Here is a 26337-nt window from a genome sequence, read left to right on the forward strand (position 1 = left end):
ACTCCGTTGAAATGTAAATTGTTCTTGAGGCTTCAAGCTGTATTGACTTTGACATGTGCTATAATAGTTTTTCACATGTTCCTAACTAATTTTACTCAAAGAACTACTAACATAATTTTCAGAGTACCGCATATATTTTAAATATTCATATTAATTAGCCGTACCCATAGACCGTACCCGTATCCTAATATTTCAAAAAAGCCGTATTGTACCCCGTATCGGTGTTGCCGTATCGGTATCCATACCCGTATCCGTGCATCATAGTACCTTGTTAGCAATTCGCGAATAATTCGCGAATCGAATTTTTGAACGGCAATACGTATAAAACTTCCGAATGCTTCAAAGATTCGGAATAATTCGCGATTTTTTGCCTTGAAACGTATAATACGGTTTTTGGCGAATTTTTCAAAAATTCGGCTAAAAAAATAATAATAAAAAAAAAAAATGAAAATTTGGTTGCACTTTTGTTATTTTTTATATACTTTATGTCCTCACTCTCACTTTAAGTCCCCCACTCTTACATTCTTAGTGATAAATTAATCCAAAAGTTTTGCTTTTATACTTTTTGGGCAAAATTTAAATTGTCATGACATGGTGTGTGTATTTTAAAGTTTGAACTGTAATTTCAATCAAAGAACAAATAAATGAAGGCACCTATGTGGACCGTTCAATTGGTTTCAATGTTTTCGTAGCTAAATTGCTTGGATATGTTTGTTATGTTGTAAAGAATGACAGCTATTATTAATATTTACTAACATAATATCACGAATTTTTTACTTCCGAATTTTTGCAACCAAATGTTTAAAATACGTATTAATTAAACACTGCATAATTGCCGTATTTCGAATATTTGACCGAATATTTGACCGTACCGTTTTTTTGAGTCACCGAATAATTCTTGAATAATTCTCGTACCGAATTTTTGCCGTATCCCGAATTGCTATCAAGGTCATAATATGCCGTTATATTAATTTCATGGGTTGTAGAGTTGACTATAGAGATTAGTATTAACAATTCTTTAATGTTAGTATTAATTATACTACTTCTAAAGATTTTAACAAAATAAAAGATTAAAACGAAACCTTGTGTATGAAAAAACGCATCAGAGTCTTGAGGCTCTCTGCCTCTGTGAGGTAATAGGTGAACCTTAGAGGCTTTGAGACTTAAGCCTCAAATATATATATAAGAAAAAAAGCTGTAAATTAAAAAAATATTTAAAATAGTATGCTATCTAGAATTGAAGAGAGATTGTCTTTAGAATGCCATAGGTATTAGGAATTGACGGAATTGAAATCAAAGAAGAATTGAGCTCTCTAGGTTGAAGCCATTGCTTGAGAAAAAATGGGTTCGAAAATGGAGGCTGCTGATTTCCAAAAGAATAAGATGTTTGGATGCTCAAAACATAACCTAATAGGGACATTTTCTCTTTAAAGAACTTCTTAGGGGTTAAGTGGTCAAAACTCAAAACAGTGGAAAAAATGGTACAAATTGTGGGGTTAAATGGTCAAAACATAACCTCAATGTGTTTTTTAAACCATGACGAAACGAATGGGTGATGATGGAAAATTCTGGCCAAAACTCTAAAGAGGAAATCATAGATGTACATCTGGTTGAACAATGGTCAGAGGGTGAATTCTGATCCGGGTTTTGTCTCTACCCCTAGATCGGGATTGTTGGTATCTTTACCATTGGAGCAGAGATATTTGGAAAAAGGGGTGAGAGAGGTGTTGCACAATCTCCTGTTTCGATCAGTGTGCTTCTTCATTGGATGAATGTGCTGCTAATAACCCCAATCTCTGTGATTGTGGAAGAACTTCAGGTTTGGGAATTTTACAGATATTGCAAAGTAAAGTTGTATAGATGTCAAAATGCAAATGATGTGGAGGAGTGGATAAAAGACATGGTTTTACCTGTGGCAGCTAACTCATTATGACTAGAGGGAACTGGTTTGGAAAGTGTATGGTGTATTATATGCTAACAACATGCAGAACAGAAGGTGATTCAACATTAGGGGCAGGTGTGGCCCATGGCAGAGTTTGGGGTACTTGAAGGTGATCCTGTCGATTAAGTCTGTTTCCTGGAAGGTTAGGGGTTTCTGTAACAATGAGAGATGAAAGTGTATTTGTAATTTGATGAAGAAACATCGGCCAACCATTTTCTAAGTCACGAAACTAGATTAAGTGAGGAGCTTCATCTTGCATCTCTGGATATGTGAAGAGATCCGCAGAAGTTTTTGCTTCTGCGGATCTCTTCCTCAAAACATCAACCACTTCTTCTGTCTCTGCACCGCGTTCAGGTAACCCCTCTCCTCATCTTCTTCTTCCTTTCTACTTTGTTCGCCTACCGATTACGGTATACTAGTACTAGAGATTTACAATCAGAACACACTACCACAGGCTGGAATTGCTTTTCAGATGCATTTTGTAGTGCCCATCTTAGAGGGAGACATTGGCTTCCTATGCACTGCTTGCTTCCTGCAATAATGATGTTTTCATACCATTTGATAATAGTGAAACCAATGCCTACTTGGTTTGTATGTGGGTCACCATCCGTGGATTTCAGATATAGCTCAAGGATTAATTTTTTGGGACTGAAGTATTGTAGAAGAGGAGTTTTCACTGGGATCATGGAACTGGAAGCTTTATGCAACAGTTGGTAACAGTTAATAGGTTTATAGTGGTTTGGAAAACAATGTTATTGCGGTTGAACCGTATGAAATATTATGCTATATATTGAACAAGTTTGTAAGGTTTTGTAGAGTGTTCAGGTTATATAGTGCAACTCATTGAGGACTATTTTTCCATTTTAAGGGTCACCAAGTTGCAAATGCTGGTGTAAGATCAAAGAGTCGAAGAAACTAAGGGTCGGGGATAGCTGGATAGGGAATCTTTTGGTAGAGTGGATCTCCTTATTAAATCTAGAAAACAGGAGATTGCCGAACTGGATAAAAAGGAGGGGAGTCGCCCTCTAACGTTCGATGAAGAAACTCACAGACTTGCTCCCAAACATGAGTTACAAAGTCTTCTGAGGAAAAAGGAGTTATCCTCGTATCCTAGAGACAGAAGTCCTGAGTTTGGATCTTTGACTTGGGTTTTACACTAGTTCCTTCTGTCAGATGGCAACGCAAGATGCATGAGAAAGGGTATTTGATTGATTGGGAACAATGGCCAGAATTCCATGAAGAGAGCGATTATAGTATTATTGGAGACTATTTTTGCTTGATCAAATTGAAAATCAACAATTTTATTCATTAACTGAAAAAGGGTAATTGTAGTGAAATGACGCTTGGGCATCAATGCATCATCAATGGTCTAACGTCTCCATTTTTGGTTGCTGTGTAGCTGAAGGTAGTACAAATCCTTAGGTATTTCATTCCATACAAATATATATATTTTCTGCCGATGAATTGGTGAAGTTCAAGCCCAATCTTCAGCTCGATGAGCAGCAAAGTTCACCAATGTATCAGCACTATATTTTTGTTCTTTGGAATTCCAGTTTCTATTTGATGTTTCCCTCCTCTATCAACTCCCAAATCTCGTCAGTTGCAAAAAAACAAAAACACTCTCAGACTGAACCTTCCAAATCTGTTGATGTCGAGTTGCTGTTCACTAGGTTGAATAGCCCCAATCCGTGTCCACAATGACATTCGGGTTTGACCTCAATCAATGTTGATTTTTCTTTTACTTCTTTTCTGTTAAATTATCTCGAAAAAAGTATGTGATTATCAGAAGTACAACTTGCTTAAAACCCTGTTGTGTGGATGATCAAGACTGAATTTATTCGGTTGTATCGTATTTATATTTATGATCCATATCAGAATTATGGAAAGCAACCTAAATATAATGTTTTTTTTTCAATATATGCTGTATATTGAAAAGCATCCCTTCAACTTTCAATATTTTCTCAAAAAATTGTCATGACCTTGAGAATGCATCAGCCGAAATTCCATTACATCGTAGCTATATTCGGATCGCAGAGTCCATGGGAATGACCAATGATGGGTGATATGTATATTTTGTGCCTGGTCACAATTAACAGAAGGTTTTTTGCAAAAGAATCAAGAATCCAACTCACAAGAAACAAATGATTTAAAAGATATACAATTTATGCTTCTACTCGTACTATAACATCACCCAAAAAGCATCTGACTTTTACTCTCTAGCACTGAATCGATTAAATGAAAAGTTTGGTCCCAACTTCAAAGATCAGATGGATTAACCCATTAACCAACAGCGCTGTTCATGTCCTCTCTGATTCATAGTGTAAGTTCATTCTGCACGATATGATATCCATATTTACTCTGGACAACTGCGTTGATGATTGCTTTCTAGGCAAGTTGCAGTTTCTATTTAATTTATAGAAGAAAAGAAAATTTGTGTTAACAAGTACGTATTCCATTCCTGACGGATTCCTCAGTAATCCAGTATAGTGTAGTAACAATCCTACTGGATATTCTTCATGGATAACGCATTAAAGATCCTCCCACGGACAGACTTATAAATTTGTGATGCTCGATCTCCCCATTACAAAAACAAAACATTATTCTGCAGCTTACCACCTTTGCTTGGCAACCAAATCCACAGAAATCCACAGCGAAATGATTGCTACTTACTCATGGAGTGTGAATTAAAGGTGATTGAAATATGAAATCTGTTTGTAGTTTACTTGGGGGACAGGAGTAGTCATTGTATGATCTTATCATATAGGGTAGACTGTTAGAAATTCATACCTGTTGGTCGGCATTGTCTATATAGTTTGAACTTTGGAGATGCGATGATCTATGAGGGATGTATAGTTAAAACCAGAAGCATTTTTCTCCACATGAGCCTGTTGGTCAGTCGTTCAAGGGATGAGCACCCTGCCCTTCATAGTGTCCTCTCAGGAGTTTTCACTCTGTGTAATAATTTAAGCCCTTAGGCTAAGTTTTGTTACAGTTAATTACAACTCCATGATCGATTACTCTCGTGGGGACTGAGATAATAGCTTTCAGGCCAAGTGGACGCTCGTGCACACAACATATTGCGTTGTTAATAATAAGGCTAAATCTACTGTGCGCGAGATGTATGGTGCGCCATTACATCTCGGCCACTCATCCAAAGGGTGCGTGTGTATTATTATTACTAATAATAATAGTAATACTTACTCGTTTATTAGAACTTTCAACCCAATACTTATTAGGTTTGGAAAATCTCAACTTGCCAGCTTTCATCACAGAAACAACATCCCCATCCTATTATTAATAATAAATTAATTAAATAAACACAGTAACATGAAACTCAATAAAATAATATAAAAAAATAAATGAAGGCGAACCTAACGAAGGCCTTGGCCTAACTTGATAGTATGGTTAGACATACTTGAAAGGTCCAACACCACATCTCCTGGTACCACTGTTTGGTCAATCAAGGCTGATTTCGCCATTCTTACAGCATCTTTAGCAGAGCAACAAAAAAAATACCAAAATTTTGAACAAAAAAAACACCAAACCAAAAAAACACCAAGTAACTTTAGGAGCAACATCAAAAAAATACCAAACAACTACGCGGTTTTGCCAAAACCGCCACTCTGATTTGCTAAGCCCACGCCCGTGGTTTTGGCAAAACCGCACCACTTGACAGGCCCAAGCCCACGCGGTTTTGGCAAAACCGCGCGGTGTTCGTAACACCCAGCGTACTTCTATATATAAGCAGCTTCAAAGCCGCGGTTCAGTCACTTTCACCTCTTCTCACAATTATAAAACCCCTCCTTAGTTAAAAAAAAAAAAAACCTACCTAAACTCTTAAAATTTGATATGGATCCTTTGAACCTTTCGACGGTGATGATTGGCGATAACGAGATGACATTGGCGATGAGGGGAGAAGAACCGAGAAGTAGAATACGGTGGGGGAAGAACCCGAGGATGTCGCTACCGACCGATAGACATCCCTATGTCTTCGGAGTATCGGATGAGCGACTTCGATTGACAATTTGCACTGGAGAAGCACTTGATATGGAAGTTGTGTCTTCTACACGTGATACAAAAACACGGTCGAGTCGCGATGGCTAATACTCGGGTAATTAATTAGTTTTGATTAAATATTTTGAATATTAATTAGTTGAGTTGGACCAATTAATTATTTATCTTATACGCATTATTTTTTATATATAATATCGATGTTGTTGACTACCGAAGTTAGATCGGTTTTACTTGGTGTTAGAGAGTGGTAGAAGGTTATTAGGAGTTTGGATGAGTTTGTACATATTAGAGATAGTATTTTGTATACACCTTTGGGTATTTTGATTGATCTACGGATTATGAGGAGAGTGATTAGGCGTCTGGTCATAGCTTTAGTAGAAAGATGGTGGAGTAGAACTCATACATTTCATTTTTCCTTGTCTTGGAGTTAGGGTTCACACCACTAGACTTCACTATGATTTCGGGTTGAGTATCGGTATAGGCCAACCGATATCTTTTCATACAAAATTATGAGAATATGGATAGTATGCTTATGAGTTTTCCTCGTTTGGGTGCGGATGCTTATGATTCTTCCAGGATTAAGCTATCTCATATTAAGGCTGCGATATATGGAACCCTCTTGCATCGATACACGAGCGGAGTTAGCTTTGACCGTTTCTACCGGTAGTGAGGGTGTTGATCGATGTTAGGGCTTTTTGATGTTTTTATTGGGCATGTTTTGTTTCCCAATGTTCATTCTACAATGCGACGAGATATTATGCTTATGTATCCGATTTGCATACTATGAGAGATTATGACTGGGTAGCTCGGTATATGCCACATTGATATCGGGCGTTAGATAAAGCTTCACGGACATTCGGAAGTAGAAGTCCCCAGTTTGCGGGATTCACGGGACTTTTAGAGATTTGGTTTTATGAGTACTTTCGATGTCTTTGTCCTAACATAGACATGATTTGCCGATACTTCGCCCTAGATTTGCTAGTTGGTCGGGGCCTCACTGGACGTAATGTAGGGCAGATTATGAATAATATCCGTATGGCTCGTGGCTCGATTGATATTAGATCATTGTCATCTATTGAGTGGAGACCTTGGCGTTTGTCTCTCGCCTTTGATGATCCGGTTAGACAACATGCTTTGTGTGTTGTCCGTCCATGAGAGTTGCTTTTTACGCGCGTGGTATCGGGTTTGGTAATTGTAGAAAAACGGATGTTGGAGGCAGATGACTGGACGTTATGGAGTTCCATGTGCTCCCATGCCAGATATTAGTGATTCAAAGTCGTGGGGGTAGAATTCAAGTTCATGAAGTTCATGCCAGTGGTGGTCCTTGGCCAGATGCGTCTTCTTTTGTTGTTGAGCAGACTGCTGATCAGTATTATAGATAGTGAAACCGTGTCTCCATGGGTCCGTTGTTGCCTCCTGTTGGTCGGGCTAGCAACTTTGAGTTTGTGGGCCTGGAAGGGATGAGACGTGAGCTACGTATTCCTCATCCGCCACAGCCTGTTTGCAACCCACAACCTCTGAATGCATATCATCTAGCTCATGTGTCTGCCAGTAATCCTTAGATGTTTGCCGTGTGTGGACCTGATGGGGAGCCTACTTATATTTCCATTCCTGAGGTGCCTCATGCTCGTTTCTCCGAGTTAGAGCAGCATATTGATCAAATATACCATGGTGAGTTTAATTGTTTTATTTATCTTCTTCATTATATATATAATATGTACTCACTTGTATTTTCTTGGATTTTTTTCGAGGTTCTAGAAAGATATATGAGAGCCGGGTTCTTATGTTTGATGGGATGAGGGGCGCCTCGTATCATTATAGCCAAGAAAGAGAGGAGGCATATTCTCGCAGGACATATCGGCAATCGGCGTGGCGATAACGAGACTTGGAAAGCGTGATGAGGATATCGCAAGTGTACACATAATGAACATCGAGGAATATGAGGAACTTCAGGCTGAAATAGTTAACCTCCGTGCAGACAGAGAAGATCATAATTCTCATATTATGAACTTAGATGAGCAGCTTCGAAACGTCCAAATAGAGAGATGAGAGGGATCGAGTGGTAAGGGGCGTAAGAAGAGAGCTAAATAAATTTGATGTAATATGATAGGTTTTGGATTATTTTGGATATTATATGATTATATCATAATCATAGATTTTGGACTGCATAATCATAATCATAGGTTTTTAATTTCTTTAATTTCTTCGATTTTGAATTACAATTCTTAATTTCTTCAATTGCACAATTGTTAATTTCTTAACTTCTATACACAACTCATAATTTTTCAAGTTATATGCACCACAATTCTAATTTTCAGAAAAAACGACGGTTTGGCAAAAGCCATGACATTGAAGCCCAAGCCGGTTTTTGCCAAAACCGCGTATAAAGCCCATTTAGCAGCCCAAGCCCACGCGGTTTTGTGTTTCTCAAACCGCGTAAGTGATTTGATACAGCATCAAACCTGGAACCAAATATTGGTCGATTTGGTGTTTGATTTGGTGTTTTTTTGGTGTTTTCATCAACATGTAGTTCTCCTGAAGTTGAAAGTGTTCGATGCTAGGTTGATATCACTGCTTAATATGCTCTTACGTTCTGAAAAACAAAACCAAAAAAAGAGATACGAGGTTTAAGAGTTTTGTAATAAAGTGTGGGTTTAAGTGTTTAACTTAACTGGACTGGACTCTAACCGGGTCGGGTTGTACTAACCATATAAAACCCGAGCCCAAGATTGTGGGACATGAACACACCTGAGAAAATTGAAGCCGCTGGTAAGAAGAAAGAGGAAGGAAATGATGCATTCAAAGCTGGAAAATATTCTATGGCGACTGAAAATCTCCTTGTAATCAGGCTGGAAAATTTATTGAATATGACACCAATTTCAGTGAAGAGGAAACAAAACAGTCCAAGGTTTTGAAGGTAAACTGCAATCTGAATAATGCAGCTTGCAAGCTGAAGCTAAAGGACTACAAACAAGCAGAGAAACTATGCACAAAGGTAACTGCAGATTAACTTATGCCTACAACTCAAATCACATCAAACCAAGGGGCCTGAGTATTAATGTTGCGATAATAATTTTGTTGGTGCTAGAACTTGAGAGTACGAATGTTAGGGCACTCTATAGATTATTATGATGGTGCAACATGTTTTGATTGGCTGAAGTTTTATTATTATGGCATCCAAATTGTGTTATTTCAATGGCAGTAGTGTAGCACTTCTGTTTCTGCCATGAACCTTTCCTTATGCCATGAAATCCTCTACGCACACTGTACAAACTGCAAAATTAGAGTAAATTTTTGAGGATGTTTAATGTGTCTAATTCTGGTTTGTCATTGTTGTTTATTTCTGAGTGGTGTTTCTGATTTTTCCTATTTTGCAGGTTTGAGTGTGCAAGACCTTTGAAGGAGCTGGATGGTGGTGATGGGATCGTAATGTTGCACTTGTGTTTCACTTTGTTGCATTGTTAATGTGTTTTGACTTAAGTTTTGATTTTGAATATTTGACAGCAGAGATCGGATTGGAAAATACCGTTGTGCTAATTTCTTTAAATTCTCAGTTATATGGATAATATGTTGATTGATTATGAAAAGGCCCCTCCCCGTAGCTGTATTATATATATTCCCATGATGCTCTATCCAATGTAGTTAATTCAGAAAAAAAAGGGCCAATGTAGATAATAACTGTAGTATGAAGCTTCATTTTTATCTGTCATATACTCATATCAGTATATTACCCCCTAAAAGATGGGTTTTGTTAAATGAGGAAAGGTAGGTCTTATGGCCATCTCAATATAAGTATGCATCTATACTAATTTGGGAGGAACCGCTTTTTCAATGTAGGAAACGAAAAGCTTTAAAGACTTCCTGTACTGGTTGCAACTTTTGAATAGAGAATTTGCTATACGGAGGGGCTGATGCTGAATGGCAACACCATCAGTTGAATTCTTAAAAAACTCGTTAAGTATCGAAAAAAAAAAATTAACTAAATTCTCACAAAGTCACAATGGGTTACTTGTACCGTTGTACGTGCTTAGTTGCGCTTGTTTTTATCACTGAAGTCATTGGCTGGCTCTTGACTCTTGTGGTATCCCAAGTTATTGGCTCTTGACTTTTGTGGTATCCCAAGTCCCCACTTCCTCTCTTCCACGTGCATATTGCACTATTGCAGCATAATTTCAACAATAGATTTGCTTTGGATGGTTCACATTGCATGCTCGAGTCCAGTCTCGGTTAAGGATGTGGACTTGAGTTGGAAAGCTGTTCGAGCTGCATTGTATCTCTCATTGATTTGGTTTTCCTTCCCACTAGTTTTCGCAATTCAAAATCTACAAGAGCAGCCTAAGCTTCTTGTATCTCATTTCATAAAAAAACATGACTCAGGCGATACTTTCTGCTGTCATGGAGCAGTTGGCCTTAATCATCCAAATAGAAGTTGTACAGGAGGTGCAGTTGGTGGTGGGGGTTCGTAAAGAATTAAAAAACCTCGAGACTAAGCTCCGTTCGGTTGAAGCAGTGCTTGAAGATGCGGAAAAGAAGGAAAGACATGATAGTGCAGTAAAGATTTGGTTGGGAGAGCTCGAAGATGTGATGTATGATGCAGATGATGTATTGGATGAATGGAACACACGAATTCTCATTTCTGCTAATGGTTCTAACGTTACCAATAGGGTCTGTTCATACTTGTTATCTATGTGTGCTTGCTTTAAGCATGTTGGTGTACGCCATGACATTGCTCGTAGGATTAAAGGCATAAGAGAAGGACTAGATGTGATTGCTCTCAACAAAGGATCAGCTAACCCTCGTTCAGAGTCATAGTCACGAGGAGCCTCGACAACTTACTAACTCTGGTGTGGATGTATTGAATATATATGGTCGGGATTTCGACAAAAAAAAAGATACTGAGCATGCTGCTAAAGCGAGACTAGTCAACAAGAAACTTCGGATTCATGTACCTATCTTGTCAATTGTTGGAACTGGCGGGTTTGGTAAGACAACTCTTGCGCAGCTAGTGTTTAACGAAGAAACTATAGTGACCACTTTTTGAGCTGAAAATATGGGTTTGTGTTTCGAATCTTTTGATCTTGTAAGGGCTGCAAGAGAAATCATTCAGCAAGCTACTGGAAAAATCCAAAAGTGACGTTGGGAGTGAAACTCTACACAAACTTTTGTGCAACTCCGTAAAGGGAAAGCGGTTTTTGCTCGTGCTAGATGATATTTGGATTGAAGATTCTGATCGTTGGGAGCCATTGAAGTTAGCTCTGGATGGTGGTGAGCGAGGAAGCAAAATCATTGTTTACCACAACGAGGAATAAGAGGATAAGCGACGATGATCGGCTCAATTTATATACACAGACTTGCACAGTTGTCAGACGATGATTGTTGGCACATATTTAGACAAATAGCTTTTTGGGGAAGAACACAACAAGAGCAGGAAAGATTGAAGGGAATTGGACAAGAAATCGTGAAGAAGTGCAAAGGTGTTCCACTAGTGTCAAGACATTAGCAAGTCAAATGCGATTCAAAGCGAACAAAAAGAAGATTGGATGGGTGTATTAGAAAATGATGTTTGGGAAACACAAGAAAAAGTTTTTACCTGCTCTTTTGTTAAGCTATCATGCTTTGCCTTTCAGTTTTGAAACGATGTTTTAAAAATCGCGTGCAATCTTTCCAAAAGACCACAACATGGAGAAGGATCACTTGGTGAAGCTATGGATGGCTCAAGGTTATCTCGGTTATGATAGAGCAAGAGAGCTAGAGAGAGTTGGTGTAGAGTATTTTGATGCTTTGGCGATCGTTCATTTTTCCAAGATTTTAAGAAAGACATAGATGGAAACATTGTTGAATGCAAGATGCATGATCTCGTACATGACTTTTGTTGAGTTCCTCACAAAAACTAATTGCTCTGTTTTGGTGAATAATGACAAAATCAGTTGTCACAAGGTTAAATCATTTGATTGTTGATGATATAAAAGAATTCTTCTATCTATGAGGCGAAGAACTTGCGCACGCTGATGGCCAAATCGTCCAAGTCAGTACCTCTTGCATTATTCAATCAATTGACGTGCCTTAGGACTTTGGACTTGAGTTGTGAATTATTTCTTAGTGGTTCTGCCCTTAAAGTACTTCCAAGTGAAGTGAATAAATTATTACATCTTCGGTACCTTGATTTGTCGAATACAAGACTGAAGGAATTGCCTGAGACAATGAGAAGTCTAGTTAATGTGCAAACATTGAAGCTTAACTGTTGTTATAATCTTTGTAGACTTCCAGAAGGAATTGGGGAACTTTCTAACCTAAGACATCTGGAAGTTGAACGCACTTCAAGCCTAATTTATTATCCACGAGGCATTGAGCGATTGAGCCAGCTTCGAACGTTAAGTAAGTTTGTTGTGGGTGATGGAAGCAAAGGGTCCGTGATTGGGGGACTAGGAAATTTCAATTTTCTGAAAGGAAAGATAGCTATTACGGGGTTAAGGCATGTGAAAACTGTGAATGAGGCTAAGCTAGCAGAATTGCATAAAAAGAAAAACATTTCAAAGTTGGAGTTGAATTTTGGCGAAGAGGAGTGGGAAGAAGATGAACATATCAGCAGTGAAGATGACATACGAAGGATGGAAGGTGTTCTTGAAAATATGGAACTACATAAAAGCTTGGAAGGATTGGTAATACAGAACTATGATGGCTTCACGCTCCCTCCTCCTTGGATGTTGTCAGCCAAAGAATCTGTATTGTCCAATATTATCCGCTTAGAACTTTACAGGTGCCCAAATTTGAAGGTGTTGCCCGCTCTAGGCAAATTACAATTTCTTTGAAGAGCTTTGGTTATATGGGCTAAGTGCAGTGAAACATTTGGGTGCTGATCTTTTGAGGGATGGAAATGGAGATTCAACATATTCGTCGTCCTCATCATCAATAGTGTTGTTTCCAAAATTGAAAAAGCTTTGCTTATCTAATTTGCCTGAGTGGGAAGAGGAGGAGCATGATGTCCCAACAACAACAAGTGATAATACTAATATCATGCCCCGTCTCCATTACCTACAGATTATACAATGCCCAAAACTGAAGGTGGTACCGGTCTACCTGTTTCCTCCTCTGCTTGAAACTCTGGAATTAGGGTGCCATGTAGGTATTCTTTCAAAATCGTTAATGCCCCTCACCCACGACAACAACAACCTCAAGACTCTTCATATCTTCAGCTTTCCGCATTGCTCTCTCCCCCAGGGATTAAACCAACTCACGTCACTTCAAAACTTGATTTTTATTTCCTGTGAATTCCTTGATTTCAAGCCAGAGGAGTTGAAACCACTCACCATGCTTCGCAAATTGGAAACATGGAGGTTCCCTATTATTAAGAGAGAACTTAGCAGAGAGGAGGATTGGAGCATCTTAACCCACATTCCCAGCATTGTTATTGATGGCAAAGATATTAAAAGCAGAAACTGACTTAGTTCTTCTAGCGGAGAATTCATTTCGATGGAGCATGCACCCAATCTATCAAAAACAGGTGACAAACAATCCCAAATATCAACTTTTCAACTCTTAACCATTGCATAATGCTCTAAATATTCACTTCTTTACAGAGGTTTCTGTTTCAATTTCTAGCAATTTGGGGCATTTTCGTTATTATTTAGATACTTGTGATTTGGATCTTCATATGTGATGTCGAGGGACTAACGGAGAGATCCGTTCACTTGTGGTTGTATTTTTTATTATCAAATTGTCGTTTTTTATTTGGAGCTTGCATTTTGTGTAATGAAATTTGATGCCGTGTTGAGCTGCTGACACATTTGTCTTGCGTGACTCACTGAATAAATCTGCTCGTGTGAAATATTTACCTTGTTTGTATCTATCCGAATTAATTTTGTGTGGTCAATTGTATGTATATAGTAATTTCGACATGTCAAATAAACCCAAATATAACTCTAACAAGCCGTATTTGATTTTTATTACTTGTAATAAATAAATTTGACACAAATGTGTGTGAGACATGATGTTTAATTACGCTTAATTTTTAACCGTATAAAAAAATATCGGTCATTGTTGGCATTGAGAGTACTGCACTCTGCATAGGGTCTGCAGTTATAAATAAAGAGTATGCAACTTGATTTGTGTGACAGTCCACCCTATAATTTTTGGAGAATTTGGATTCGGAACTAATGAAAAATTTGACAACCAATGTTTATAATGCAGGCCAGACACCATGAAAATGTGTTCGTTTTTCTTCCTGGAAACATTATAAACCAATGTTTATAATGGAGTGGTGAATCTTTTCTTGCCTCTCATCTGGCCTTGGAGAAAAAGGTTATCATTACTAAGATTTTGTTCGGGTTTTGACAGATTCAAACGGAAGATGTGGAAGGCTTTGGATCGATCAAGGTATGCATCCATGTCTTAATTTCTCTAACACTATTTCCTTTTTCATTTCGTCTCCTGCTAATTGGCGTGAGATTTTTTTTGTGTTTTGGATTTGCATTTCGTGCATTGTACTGTCACTGAGAATTTGTAGATACTCATCTGTGTATAGTTCTGAAATAAGGGTGGGATTTTGATGATTTAAAGCTTGTTGGTGCTTGTTGATTTGGTACACTTTCTCCTTTTTATCCGTGCTGGCCTTTGTCGTATCATATGCCTTGTGACTTGCTTCTTTTATTTGATCACAAGTACCTTTAAAAGTAGATCTTTTCTTGTTGGGTATTCTTGTTGATTATTATGCCAATTACGTTCTTCTCCATTCTATTATTGAACAGGCTATGGCAGCTATTATCCGTAGTTATCTAAGAAGATGACTTATATTAATATAAAATGAGATTCCGCAACTCAGTTACATTGAAGACTATCTCCTATTTCTTGAACTTGATAAGCATATTGTGCCAACGTCTTCTCCCATACTAACAATAAGTTGGAATTGTTGAAGTGAACATTTGTTGTTTATTGTGTGACTCTGGATTTTCATAAGCTCATTTATCAATTTGATTGATGAAGGTTTTTTTTTTTTTGGATGTGTAGCTGAATTAAATATGTATGGATCCGTTATAGTTTTGGATGATTCTTTTTCGTGACTAAGCACACTACAAAATATAGTTTGCTAGCATTTATCCCTTCCTAGCGTAGTTTTAGAAGTTATAAGTTTGCTAGCATTTATCCCTTCCTAGTGTAGTTTTAGAAGTTATAACTGCTTTAAACTCGTGGCTGACAGCCTAGAGTATCTTGGTTTGAAATGGAGATGTACAATTTGTGTGTCGTTAAGCTTTCACTTTATTTGTTCGATCCAATTATATGCCTTCGAGATATGAATTATCTTATCGCTCTGTCTTATTGTTTTGCAAAGGCGCTTGTGTAGTTGCACAATATCCAGTGCCACAAAATGATGTGGCAATATATATGTGTGCCTGAATCAATTAGTTATAAAGCTACTTTTGAATCTTTAGTTCTTAATATATTTATATTCATTTTGTTGGATTTGTTCTAAAGTCTAAACTCAATTCTTAAAATAATGAGGTACCTTTGTTGTTCTTAAGGTTTATACACAAAATATTCCTTGTAAAAGACTAATGTGATAAAGTTCCATGTACTTAACTACATTAAGTAATAAATTTGCTTCTTTCTCGTCTGTTTGTGTATATCCATGTACCTACAGCTTGATGTTCTATTCCACTTTTGTGTAATGGATTTATGTGCTTGATCCTTTTTGTGCAGGATTGCAGTTTGCTACTTTAGGTGAATGCTTACTTGTTTTTGAAGGAATATGAATTTCTATACTCCATTGTTGTATGTGTTTATCATTTGGTTTCTTGTGTTGTTGATAAAGATGCCTTATATAATTTGGGGTGGGAGACTTTAGCGTCAAACTCCTTTCCTTGGCCATAAGCAGTAAAAAAACTTATTTACATAGTCAAGTGCAATTTTGTTTAGAATGGATTAATTCACTTCAGTGTTTTCAGGATAAAAGAACATGTGGCTAGCCTTAAGTCACTCTGGATGCCCTTCCAACGTTGAGATCAGTTTCTAGGTTCTTACCTACAAAGTCCTAACACCATCAGTTTTATCCTGAAATATCGAGGGAATACCAAGTAAGTGTGAATACAGAGCGTGCTAATTAATATATTGTATATGGTTTTGCTTACAAGTTACAACTGAAAAATCTTAGCATGGTGGTATAAAGTATAAACTATTCTCTAAAAGTATATTTTGAGTTTCCTTACTTGGTATTCCTGATATCAGGTCACAGCTTGTATCCATGGGTGTAAGGAATTTGGAGCAAATTCAGCATTTTTATGCCATAGTTTCTGAGTGATGTGTGGGAAAGTGGAGGATAGACTCTTGAACTGGTGCGTGATAAATGTATTAGTTTAATGAGTTTAACTAGATTCACTGAAAAAATTGTGTTGGATGCTTTTTTATTGTTTGTTTCATTACAGTGTTTTCATCAATGTTCAAGGTGTGAAAGTCTTGCGGGTGGTACAGCCGGTCTTTGAGCAAGACAGGTTCATCATTTTGAATATCATCATATTATGAGGATGTATGCGGCTCCTTTAGTTCTAATGCTTGAATTTGACGTGGAATCGTAAAGGTTGCTTCTGAAATGACAATAACTTGACGGGGTGTTCAATTTGTTGGCGTTGATGTGTTTGAAGGGTTGATAAATTTATTGTTGTGGGCGGTTTCGGCACTATTCTTATGCTGAGTGCATTGTGTAGGCGTGCTGATTCCTAGGTGAGTGTTTGTTAGCTGTAAACAGATATTTTATACATATACTCTTTGAATGGATATTTTTCTTTTTGAAAAACAAGATCCCGGCTATCCCAGGGATATATTCTCATATTCTCAAAAAACAATACTTGTACATTCCATTAATTGGTTTGTGTTCTCATTTTTATTCAAGTGGCCAATTGGATTTGCCATTACTCACAAAAGATCCTGTCACTTTGTTTCTTGTAGCTTAGGTTGATGTTGGATAGCATTCGAAATGGATCGATTATGGGAGGTCAGACCATGGAAAGCTCTATTTGTTAGATGCATTAGTTATATACTTTTTATTAGGATATATGGCACAAATATAATTAGATTTTTGAGATCTTTTTATTGTTGATCAGTTCAGAAGTATTAAAGTTTTATGCAATTCCCTATATATTATTATTTTTCTGAAAAATCAGAAACTTTACATGACTTTTATGACAGTTTAGTCGGTTTTTACAGACTTTTTATGACAGCCTTAATAATGACACGTTTTTTCTTATTCAAAAGCTGAAGCTGTCATAATATGGTTTTCATGACAGCTTTTAGCCGTCATTAAAGTCCCTTATTGTACATTATATTAATACTTCTCCTACTGCATCTCTGATCAGTCCTCCATATCCTCACTTTCCATCTTGTACAGAGCCATCTGCACTAAGTTTTGAGTTTTGACACTTCAATGTACTGGCGGTGACCATGCACACATTAAGCAACTTGTTTATGAAGCAGAATAATTGCAATTCTCCAATCCTTACGAAGTAGTTCTACTTCTTCCGGAATCCAACGAACGATATCTCTATTTGCTAGAGAATCTAGTTCGTATGTGTAATCTTTTGTCCCACTGTTTAGATTGTTTCCGACCAATTATCAAAGTTGTGATTAATTATCAGTGTACAGGACTGATAGTTGCACTTACTAATTTTTTGTGTATCTCTATAAAAATCTATTGGAGACACTGATTGGTTCATGTCCTTTTCGCTCCCATAATATAATTCATTTTAAGGCAGTTGAGAACATCACCTTAGAGTCGGAACCTTTTGTTCACGTACGTACAAGAATTAAGTCAATGAACCACCTAAAGAACTCCTTAAATAAGCGTAGTGTAGAACGAAATGATGAAATGATTAAGGCTGAAGTAACTGCATATGGTGTAGTACGTGATCAATTGTTTTTATGATTCACAACCAATGTATATCAAAGAGTTACAGAAAGCCAAAGGAGATAAAATTTGGCATGTTGGCCCTGTTTCTCTATAGAACAAGGTGGTTGTTGACAAAGTTGAGAGGGTAACAAGGCCACTATTAATGCAAACCATTGCTTATTTGAGGTGGCTGGATTCAAGAAAGCCCAACTCGGTTGTTTATGTTTGTCTGGGCAGCCTATGTCGAATTGTGCCCGCAGCCTGCGCAGATTTTGGAGATTGACATAGCCGCTTCAACCAAATATCAAACCCAGAACTGAAATATATAATATATATATATATATTTTTTATTGGCAAACCTGTTTTAAACGAGTTCAATAATTCATTGGTGCAGCGGGTTCGAACTCCAGACCTCGGATATCATCACCCAAAAATTTTACCAACTTTGCTAGTTGACACCTATATAAAGAACTGAAATATTCAGCTAATGCGAAGCCCTACCAGATGCCCTCTGCGTAGTCAATAGTTGGCCGATGCATCCGAATTTGAGGAATCGCACCCTATACTATGGGCCAATTAATTGCTGGATTCAGTCTCTATATGGGTCGTTTATTTACCACTTCACATCCACACATGTGATGTACAACAGCCTGAACAAGCCGAACCAGAATGCACATTGGATGCTTATCTTGATTCTGATCTACAAATACCACACAGAGAGCCAAAATGTTTAAGTTTAATTGATGATGATTTTCAACTTATACAAACATTACTCTGATAGTCAAACCAGTACAAACTTTTAGTATACCATACATAACTTTTATAAACAAAATAACATCATCACTAAATTCAAATTTAATCTTCAATTGTGTATTAGTATACCCAGTATTCAGCTTGTGCTTGAAATGACTCAATGAGTGCTGTTAGCTGATTAAAGCCAAGGACTCTGCACATCATTTTTCATGTCTGTACACCTTGTAGCAACTTCCAAGACGGCAGATGCCAAAAATTTCAAAATTGGAGGTTTACGGTGTTTTCTTGTACCCAAACAGCAACTTCCATGAAAAGTGTTGCCTTTCTGTGCTGCAGCTTCCACTCGATTCCCTCCGATCTACAAGGGCCATAAACAAAGAACACCAGAAATTTTGGTTGAAGTTACACTAAAAAGGAAACATCATTCTCTACCAATCTACTCTCATTTTTTCTTGTGTTGAAGCTGAGAAGGAGAACTATTTGACACAACAATATCAGTGTCCTCATACTATGAAAGTAGATTGATCCACCCATTTAAAATGGTGCAGTCTGGACCAGTGCTGTTTTTCACTTTGTGCCATCGTAAGTGTTACCATGACTAGGACCTTGAAAGTTTTCTTTCCTTATTTATCAGTGAAACAGAAATATATTATGAGGCTAACATTATTAAAGTTCAATAATGCGTAAACAAATTTACCTGACTCTTTTAACTCTCCACTTCAGGTTTTGGAATTTAGTTTTACGATATTTGTTGATGTCATATGTTAGGTGGGCATTTATTGAATGTCATAAATGACAGATTAAGCGTTATATAGGGATTCATCAAACGTGTCATAAATGACCCGAGTATTCATTGAATGAATGTCTTGTGAATGACCAGGATTCTTTGGACTTTTGCAGAGAGGAACTAAGGTATTCGCTGCGGGTTAGTTGTATTATTTGATTACGCGAGTGTTTGGGTTTCTTTTGAATACCTAATATAATATCTACGTAGGTTATATAGAAGTTCTAACTTTAACTGCGGAGAGGTAGGACTTAATAGCATTTTTTTGTGCAGGGGACGGCGGTCCTACCCTTATCCAAAAGTGGATATCGGAAGTTTTAATTGGCTTATCTAGTTATAATAACGAAGTTATGATAATGAGTTAATAGAATGGAAGTCTTGCTTGGGAAAAACACTATGCCGGTTAAAATGAAATTAACCACCTCGCGCCTTCCAGCCGAAAAAGATTAAGTTATGGGAAATATAAAGTGATTGTTTGGATAATTAAAATATGATAATGGTTTTTGTGGTTAGTCTACTCATACCAATAGAAATTCTATTTTCTTCGACCCTATTTTGCTTTTTTTGAGCGTGGGTGTGTTTTTAGGAAACAGTGGGAAAGCTGGAACCAATGGCGTTTGATGTAGGATTTTTGCCCCGAGCATCACTGTTAGTTTTCTTTTAGGTCCGATTCTTATTAGAAGGATGTAATAACGTAGTTTTCTTTTTCATATGACATGAGAATACGATGTTGATGACTGTTATTCTTAGAATGTTATATTGATGGTTTTATGGAAGATAGACTTGCATAAAGTAATAAGAGAATTTTTGGAGATTATTTTTGTTGTTAAGATTCTTTTATGATGTGGGTTTTAGGTTTTGACATGTATTGTATCCACCTCGGTCATAGCCTTCTGGGTTTTGACAATTGAACCAAGTGATGTTTGAGATATTTATATTTCAAATATTCATTTTTTTTAATTGTTTAGAAATTCGGGCTGTGATTCATGAGGTGGTTTGGAATTTGAGCAATCAAGATAAATTGATAATCTGAATGGTACCAAATTTAAGACACATGCTCATCGTCTACCATGTGTGACAAATTGATATGCATGGACTTCCACATTGTCTTATGCATAGTAATAAGGGTTGACAGATACCTTATCCATAATCCAATAGCCTGTGCTTGGCATGTACTGAATCAAGTACATAATGATAAGAACGGGCTGCAAGGAAAAAGAAGAATGTAAGAGACACCTACTTGAGTAAAGTCTTTATAAAACACCTACTTCCTATGAATACTTGCTTGTAGTATGTGTAGTGATTAATCTCATGTATGTGAGGCTTCATGTCTGTTGTAGTCATTGTGTGCTCCCTTTAATGATCCACAACTCTTAGGGAGGCTTTGTAGTTTTCATCTTGCAATAAAACAGGCGGGGGTCTGCCTTAACCCCAACAACCATTTCAAAAAAACAAAAGGTTAGATAATATTAATGGAATATTAAGCATTAATTATGAACAACGATTATGTATTCAGAATGTTCTATTCATTTTCTTCAAAGAAAATGCAAGGCTACAATGACTTGTCGCAATTTTTTTTTTTTTTTTTATTGGCAAGCTCGCATTTTTAAATGAGATCAAGAAGTTTTTTTTTTTGATCTTTGGTGGGGTTCGAGCCCCAGGCCTCTGGTATCATCACCCAAAGGTTTTACCAAGTTTGCTACCTACAAAAAATTACGGCTGCAAGTTATTACTACACATTTCCTAATTTACGGAAACAAAACCAAAAACTCAATTCTTCTTTCTCCAAAAACTCGATTCTTCTTTCTCCCAATGCCTGTACTTGACAACTCCTTCTCTAGATCAGGAGATCTATCTACATATGGCCTTCCCTTTGTCATAATCACTGAAAATTTTAACATATGTTACTCGTAGTGTCGTTCCAGAGCTCTTTATTATAATTGTCGAGTAATCTGAATTTTTCACTCCTGAATGACGACACATTTTTCGATCATGTGAGAGTCTTGAGATTTTCTTTGTCGCCACTCTCTTAGGTCTCACAACCATTGCCCATTCGGTACTGCGACTGCTACTCACCTTCACTGGGGAACTTGAATCCATTATAATGTGACCATCGAGTCTACACCATTGTATCTTCCTCCGGAGTAACTTGTGCTGAATCAATACTATAGACATTAAAGGCACAAACAATGGATAGTTTATTGTTTGTTTAGCATTTGTTTCTAATACATCTGGAATCACCACCTCATTAGCTACTATTGTGTTAGTTCTAGAAACCTGAACACTCTCACCTCTAATCTGAATTTGAACGTTGTTACTGAGACAGATTGATAGACCAGGAATCACTCTGGTTTGATTTCGCAGCGTCTTGTTGTTGGGTAATTCACACTTCCACAATCATTCTTTCATTCCCCTAGGCCTCTGGGGATTCAACCACATTAGCTACTTCTGCAGCTCCGCTGGAGCCAAAGGCTCTTAATCATTAGTTGTAGATACCACTAGTGAAACATTTCACTGCAATACCGTCTTCATTTGTCTCACAATTAGTTTGACCTTCAGTTGTATTAGTAGTTTTCGTTGTCCATATTGATATAACCTTGTTAGGACAGTTGCTAGTTGAATGACCAAATCTTTTGCAGCCAGTACATGATCTTGGAGTCCAAGTGCACTACACATCTACTATGATAGTTGTTTCAGCCAAGTAAAGTTACAGAAGAGGGAAGATTTTTCATCTTCTGCTCGTTTAGAGTAAACCTTATCTCCTTTCCTTTACTTTTAATAGTAACTCTCTTGTGAATGTCCCGTGCATCTGAGATTTTTTTCCCATTTCCAAACATCATCATCTTTATCTATCATGTCAAATTGAGCCTATGGTGGGTCACTTAGAATCAAAATCTCAAAAGACAAAAGGACCCACGAAGTTAAGGATATTTAAGCCTGTTACTTTCTACCAAAGAACTCGTAGACATGACTTGTTGTGCGACTCTAGTAACAAGAATATGCTCAACCCAAAAGAACCCACCTGCACAGATGGGTTTGCTTTCGACATTCTTTGACGTCTCTATTGGCCCAGGGCAAACAATGGTAACCTTAATACCTTTCTGATATAACTGCAATCAATAAAAAGCTAATCCAAGTTAAGATCCACATCAACTGACAGATGTTTTACAACATTCAGAAGTCCTTCAGACAGTAAAGATGCTTTGTTTATCAAGAAGCTTAGGAAATGAACACAAAAGTACTGACTATATTTAAGAAGAAAGTTACGCAGTCGTCAATGCAGAAGTGAAGTCACAAACTTTACCTCGGAACGCAAAGAATGAAAGTATCCATTTAAAGAATACTTCGAAGCGGAGTATACAGCCTGACCTGGTGCAGGTGTCTTCCCTGCAGCACTGCTCATCTAAATTTGGATGACAAATGTACGTACGTCCACATTCGTACCCTGGCTAACGAACTCATTAGGGACTTAGGGTGTGTTTGTTAACTGACAAACTAAATCTTATATTTTCCCACTATAGATTTGTCAGGCAAATCTCTAGTGGGAAAATTTCAATTTGTCAGTGTTTGTTTGCAAAAATTTATAGTGGGAAAATATAAGATTTGTCAGTTTTGTCAGTGTTTGTTCACATGATTTTTCTCCAATGGCAAATGATATTTCAACTCTTTGGAGATATTTTTTTAGTTTTCAAACTCAATGAAGTATAACAAAAAATAAAATTAAATGCAAATTAAATAAAATTAAAGACAATACAACTCAACTTTTGAATAGTATCCACAAAATGTCTTCTCAAATAACCATAAAATAAAGTGAAAGTGTAATGAACCATAACAACTATTATTATCCAAACACATATAAAATGTCATTGTGCCTTGAAAAATTCTATTTTTGTACTTTCCCATACCGGATTCCGTGATATTGCTTTGATTCCAAACATCGTTGCTAGCTATGATATTACGTTCTCTTGAACTCCATTCAAACCCCTCTTGCATAGTTACATTAACAATATCACAGACCATCCATTGTAAGGTCTTCATTCATTGAGTTACATGACTAATAGTTAAGTCAATACCAAATATAAATATGTTTTGGAGTGTTTGTGGGCACGCTCTTTTTGATATTGGAAGAAATCCATTCTCATTCTTATGACCTAGAAGTAGCTCACTATGGAATGTATCGATAAGAACACTATCCATCTCATTTGTCCATTTGCATGTCATATCTAATTAATAAACATACAAGGATCGTTCATGCATTCTACACCACAAGACGCTTCAAAGCAATGGACAAAGCGAGAGGCCGCCAATAAGGCCATTCTCGAGAATTTGAAAAAGAAAATTGAAAAAGAACAAAAGCCTAACAATCACCGAGAACATACTATGGGCTCATCGACTTCTACTTCGGCCAAGATCGGGCGAAGTCACCATTCTCCCTATGCTATGTATAACGTAGCCCGTCATCCCCACCGAAATGACAATCACGACAACCCGATCTGAACTTGTCGAATCAGGCCTTTAATGACTCCGTTCTAGCTCGAGAGATCGACCTCCTCGGAAGCGCGACCTAGCGGCCGTAGAGTGGCGACACCGGCCAGGTCCTCAAGAGATCTTACAACAAACGGTACATTTTTAATCCTTTCAACCCGGAGATCTAGTTTTGAAGAAAACTCAAGATGATGGGCTAGCACCAACATGGGAAGGCCCTCACATATGGAACGCCCGCTGGCGCAAACCCGCCAGATTGGATTAAAAAACACAAGAAGGAAAGTTGCTGCCACGACCATGGAACACATACTTGCTAAAGCAATTCTATCAATAGTTGTCTTACGCATTGTAATTCCTATTCCCAGGCACTGCACCATTCATATGAAAGAAACTCAAGATTGCTAGCATAAATGACGGGTCCACTTACATCTACAAACCGACGCTCTCAGGAGCTTACAGGCTCATCGCCTCTCCGAGTCTCGCTAAGTTGAGGACCTATACTTCTAGGATCAACTAAGCGAGAACGCTCCGAGCGTAACGCCTCGGCTAAACACGCCATACGCCAAGCAGACGCCTCGAGAGCTTACGGGCTCATCGCTTCTCCGAAGTCTCGCTAAGTTGAGGACCTATACTCTAGGATCAACTAAGGTGAACGCTTCAGAGCGTAACGCCCCGGGGGCTAAACACGCCTTCATACGCCGCAGGACGCCTCAGAGCTTACGTGCTCATCGCCTCTCGAAGTCTCGCTAAGTTGAGGACCTATACTTCTAGGATCAACTAAGCCGGTGAACGCGAGCGTAACGCCCTCGGGGCTAAACACGCCATACGCCAAGCAGGACGCTTCTCCAGAGCTTACAGTGCTCATCGCTTCTCCCGAAGTCTCGCTAAGTTGAGGACCTATACTTCTAGGATCAACTGCCGGTGAACGCCCAGAGCGTAACGCCTCGGGGGCTAAACACGCCACCACGCGCAGGACGCCTCGAGCTTACTGTGCTCATCGCTTCTCCGAAGTCTCGCCAAGTTGAGGACCTATACTTCTAGGATCAACTAAGCGTAGAACGCTTCAGAGCATAACGCCCTCGGGGGCTAAACACGCGCCATTCATCAGGACGCTCTCGGAGCTTACGTGCTCATATCCTCCGAATCTCGCTAAGTGGGGCATATACTTTTCGAATCAACTAAGCGAGAACGCTCACCAGAATGTAACGCCTCGCCGACTAAAACAAACGCCATAATGGCGACGCGTTCTAGGAAGCTTATGTGCTCATAACCTCTTTCATTCTTACTAGACGGGACCGCACTCCTAGGATTAATCAACGAAGAACGCTCCGGTGAAAGCACTATAGCCCACGAGCTACGGGGGCAAAGCCCCTTTTCGTCCTAAAAGATCAAACCTCACATAGCGTATTCGTGACATTATCATAGCAAAGACAACATGTAGCAAGAATACATTTCGTAAGCAAAAATACACGTCGCGGTAATCAAAAGCGGAACAAATCAAACCAAAACATATACAAAGATTAATCAAGTGTTCACCAAAAGAAGCACACATATCGGACCCGATTGAAATCATCTCGAGAGCACCGACTGGCTGGTCTACCCGAAAATCCGTGTCGGTTACCAAGTTACAAATACCAAAGGGAACGAATCGCCACTTTCGGGAAACCGATTCTCCAAATCAATAGAAGCGAACTGGTCGGGCAAGCTCAACATGCAGCTCTAATGTTTAACCCTCATAGGCACAGAAAACACACGATCAAAACAGATAAATCAAAAACGTGATCCTCACCAATAAACAAAATCAGCATCACGGAGCAATTACCACATGTTTATCCTCGAATGCCGGTTGAGGGAACATATCGCGACTCGCGAGAACAACACGATACCGCCTCTCGAAAGCACCATCCGCTTCTTCAAATTGACAATATTTCGTCCCTACCATGCATCACTACAAAAAGTTGGTATACGCGTTTACGAGCCTTTACGAAAGCAACCTTCGGCATTGTTTCGTGCTTTCGGTCACCTCAGGTGATCTCCATTTGTAAATCAACAACAGACGCAGCAAGTTTCTCATTTTCATCAGCAACAGCACGACATTTAGCCGACATAGCTTCCAACCTTCTCTTGTCAGCTACCCGAAAGCGACCCTCGCAGACATCCCAAAATTTCTGGCATCAACATCGAAGAGCGATCGCCAAGACAACGTTCTTCAACTTATCATAACCAGCAAGGAACTGCAAGTACGAAAGCACAATGAAAATCAATCAGAGAGAACGACTGAGAAATTAACAAACAAGATACTCACTAAACAAATTACCGCCATGTCCATGGTCCCCGGGAGTCGTATCCATATCTTCGTCCCTCAACTCTCGGCCTTGTCCCCATCCAAAGACGATACCCTCGTAAGATCGGGTCGCTTTATAGGCGCAGAGGGAAGCCGCGGCAATGTAACGCCGCACAACACGCTTCTTCCCGACACCTACCGAC

General features: G+C 38.3%; 2 protein-coding genes and 2 long non-coding RNA genes across 13 annotated transcripts in view; 3 read left to right on the forward strand and 1 right to left on the reverse strand.

The window, feature by feature from the left end:
• Positions 1–8638: 8638 nt before the first annotated feature.
• On the forward strand, positions 8639–9543 carry LOC147506827 (uncharacterized). The gene is made up of 2 exons (XR_015193979.1): positions 8639–8951; positions 9334–9543. It is a non-coding gene; the product is annotated as an uncharacterized LOC147506827 (long non-coding RNA).
• Positions 9544–10324: 781 nt separating this feature from the next.
• LOC147506828 (putative disease resistance protein RGA4) lies at positions 10325–10768 on the forward strand. Its single transcript, XM_086605846.1, has one exon. It carries the CDS (start codon positions 10325–10327, stop codon positions 10766–10768), a length of 444 nt encoding a protein of 147 aa, XP_086461972.1.
• A 1149-nt stretch (positions 10769–11917) lies between these two features.
• On the forward strand, positions 11918–17693 carry LOC147506829 (uncharacterized). Of its 10 annotated transcripts, none has more exons than XR_015193978.1 (7): positions 11918–13457; positions 14144–14329; positions 15650–16023; positions 16175–16281; positions 16372–16666; positions 16892–16937; positions 17331–17693. It is a non-coding gene; the product is annotated as an uncharacterized LOC147506829 (long non-coding RNA). The 10 variants fall into 10 exon arrangements; XR_015193971.1 differs by lacking the exon at positions 17331–17693 and having other exon boundaries at positions 11923–13457; positions 15650–15721; positions 15895–16023; positions 16892–17130; XR_015193970.1 differs by lacking the exon at positions 17331–17693 and having other exon boundaries at positions 11924–13457; positions 15650–15670; positions 15895–16023; positions 16892–17130.
• Positions 17694–18544: 851 nt separating this feature from the next.
• The window catches only part of LOC147506830 (uncharacterized), a 73707-nt gene continuing 65914 nt past the window's right edge, over positions 18545–26337 (reverse strand). The window contains exons 3-4 of the mRNA XM_086605847.1: positions 20505–20570; positions 18545–18939 (exon numbers count right to left, since the gene is read on the reverse strand). Of these exons, the coding sequence (XP_086461973.1) occupies positions 18760–18939; positions 20505–20570 (246 nt within the window). The 3' untranslated portion in view covers positions 18545–18759. The remainder of the gene's footprint in view (positions 18940–20504; positions 20571–26337) is intronic.

The sequence above is a fragment of the Coptis chinensis genome, chromosome 4 (genome assembly GCF_015680905.1).
Source record: "Coptis chinensis isolate HL-2020 chromosome 4, ASM1568090v1, whole genome shotgun sequence".
Classification (NCBI taxonomy): domain Eukaryota; kingdom Viridiplantae; phylum Streptophyta; class Magnoliopsida; order Ranunculales; family Ranunculaceae; genus Coptis; species Coptis chinensis.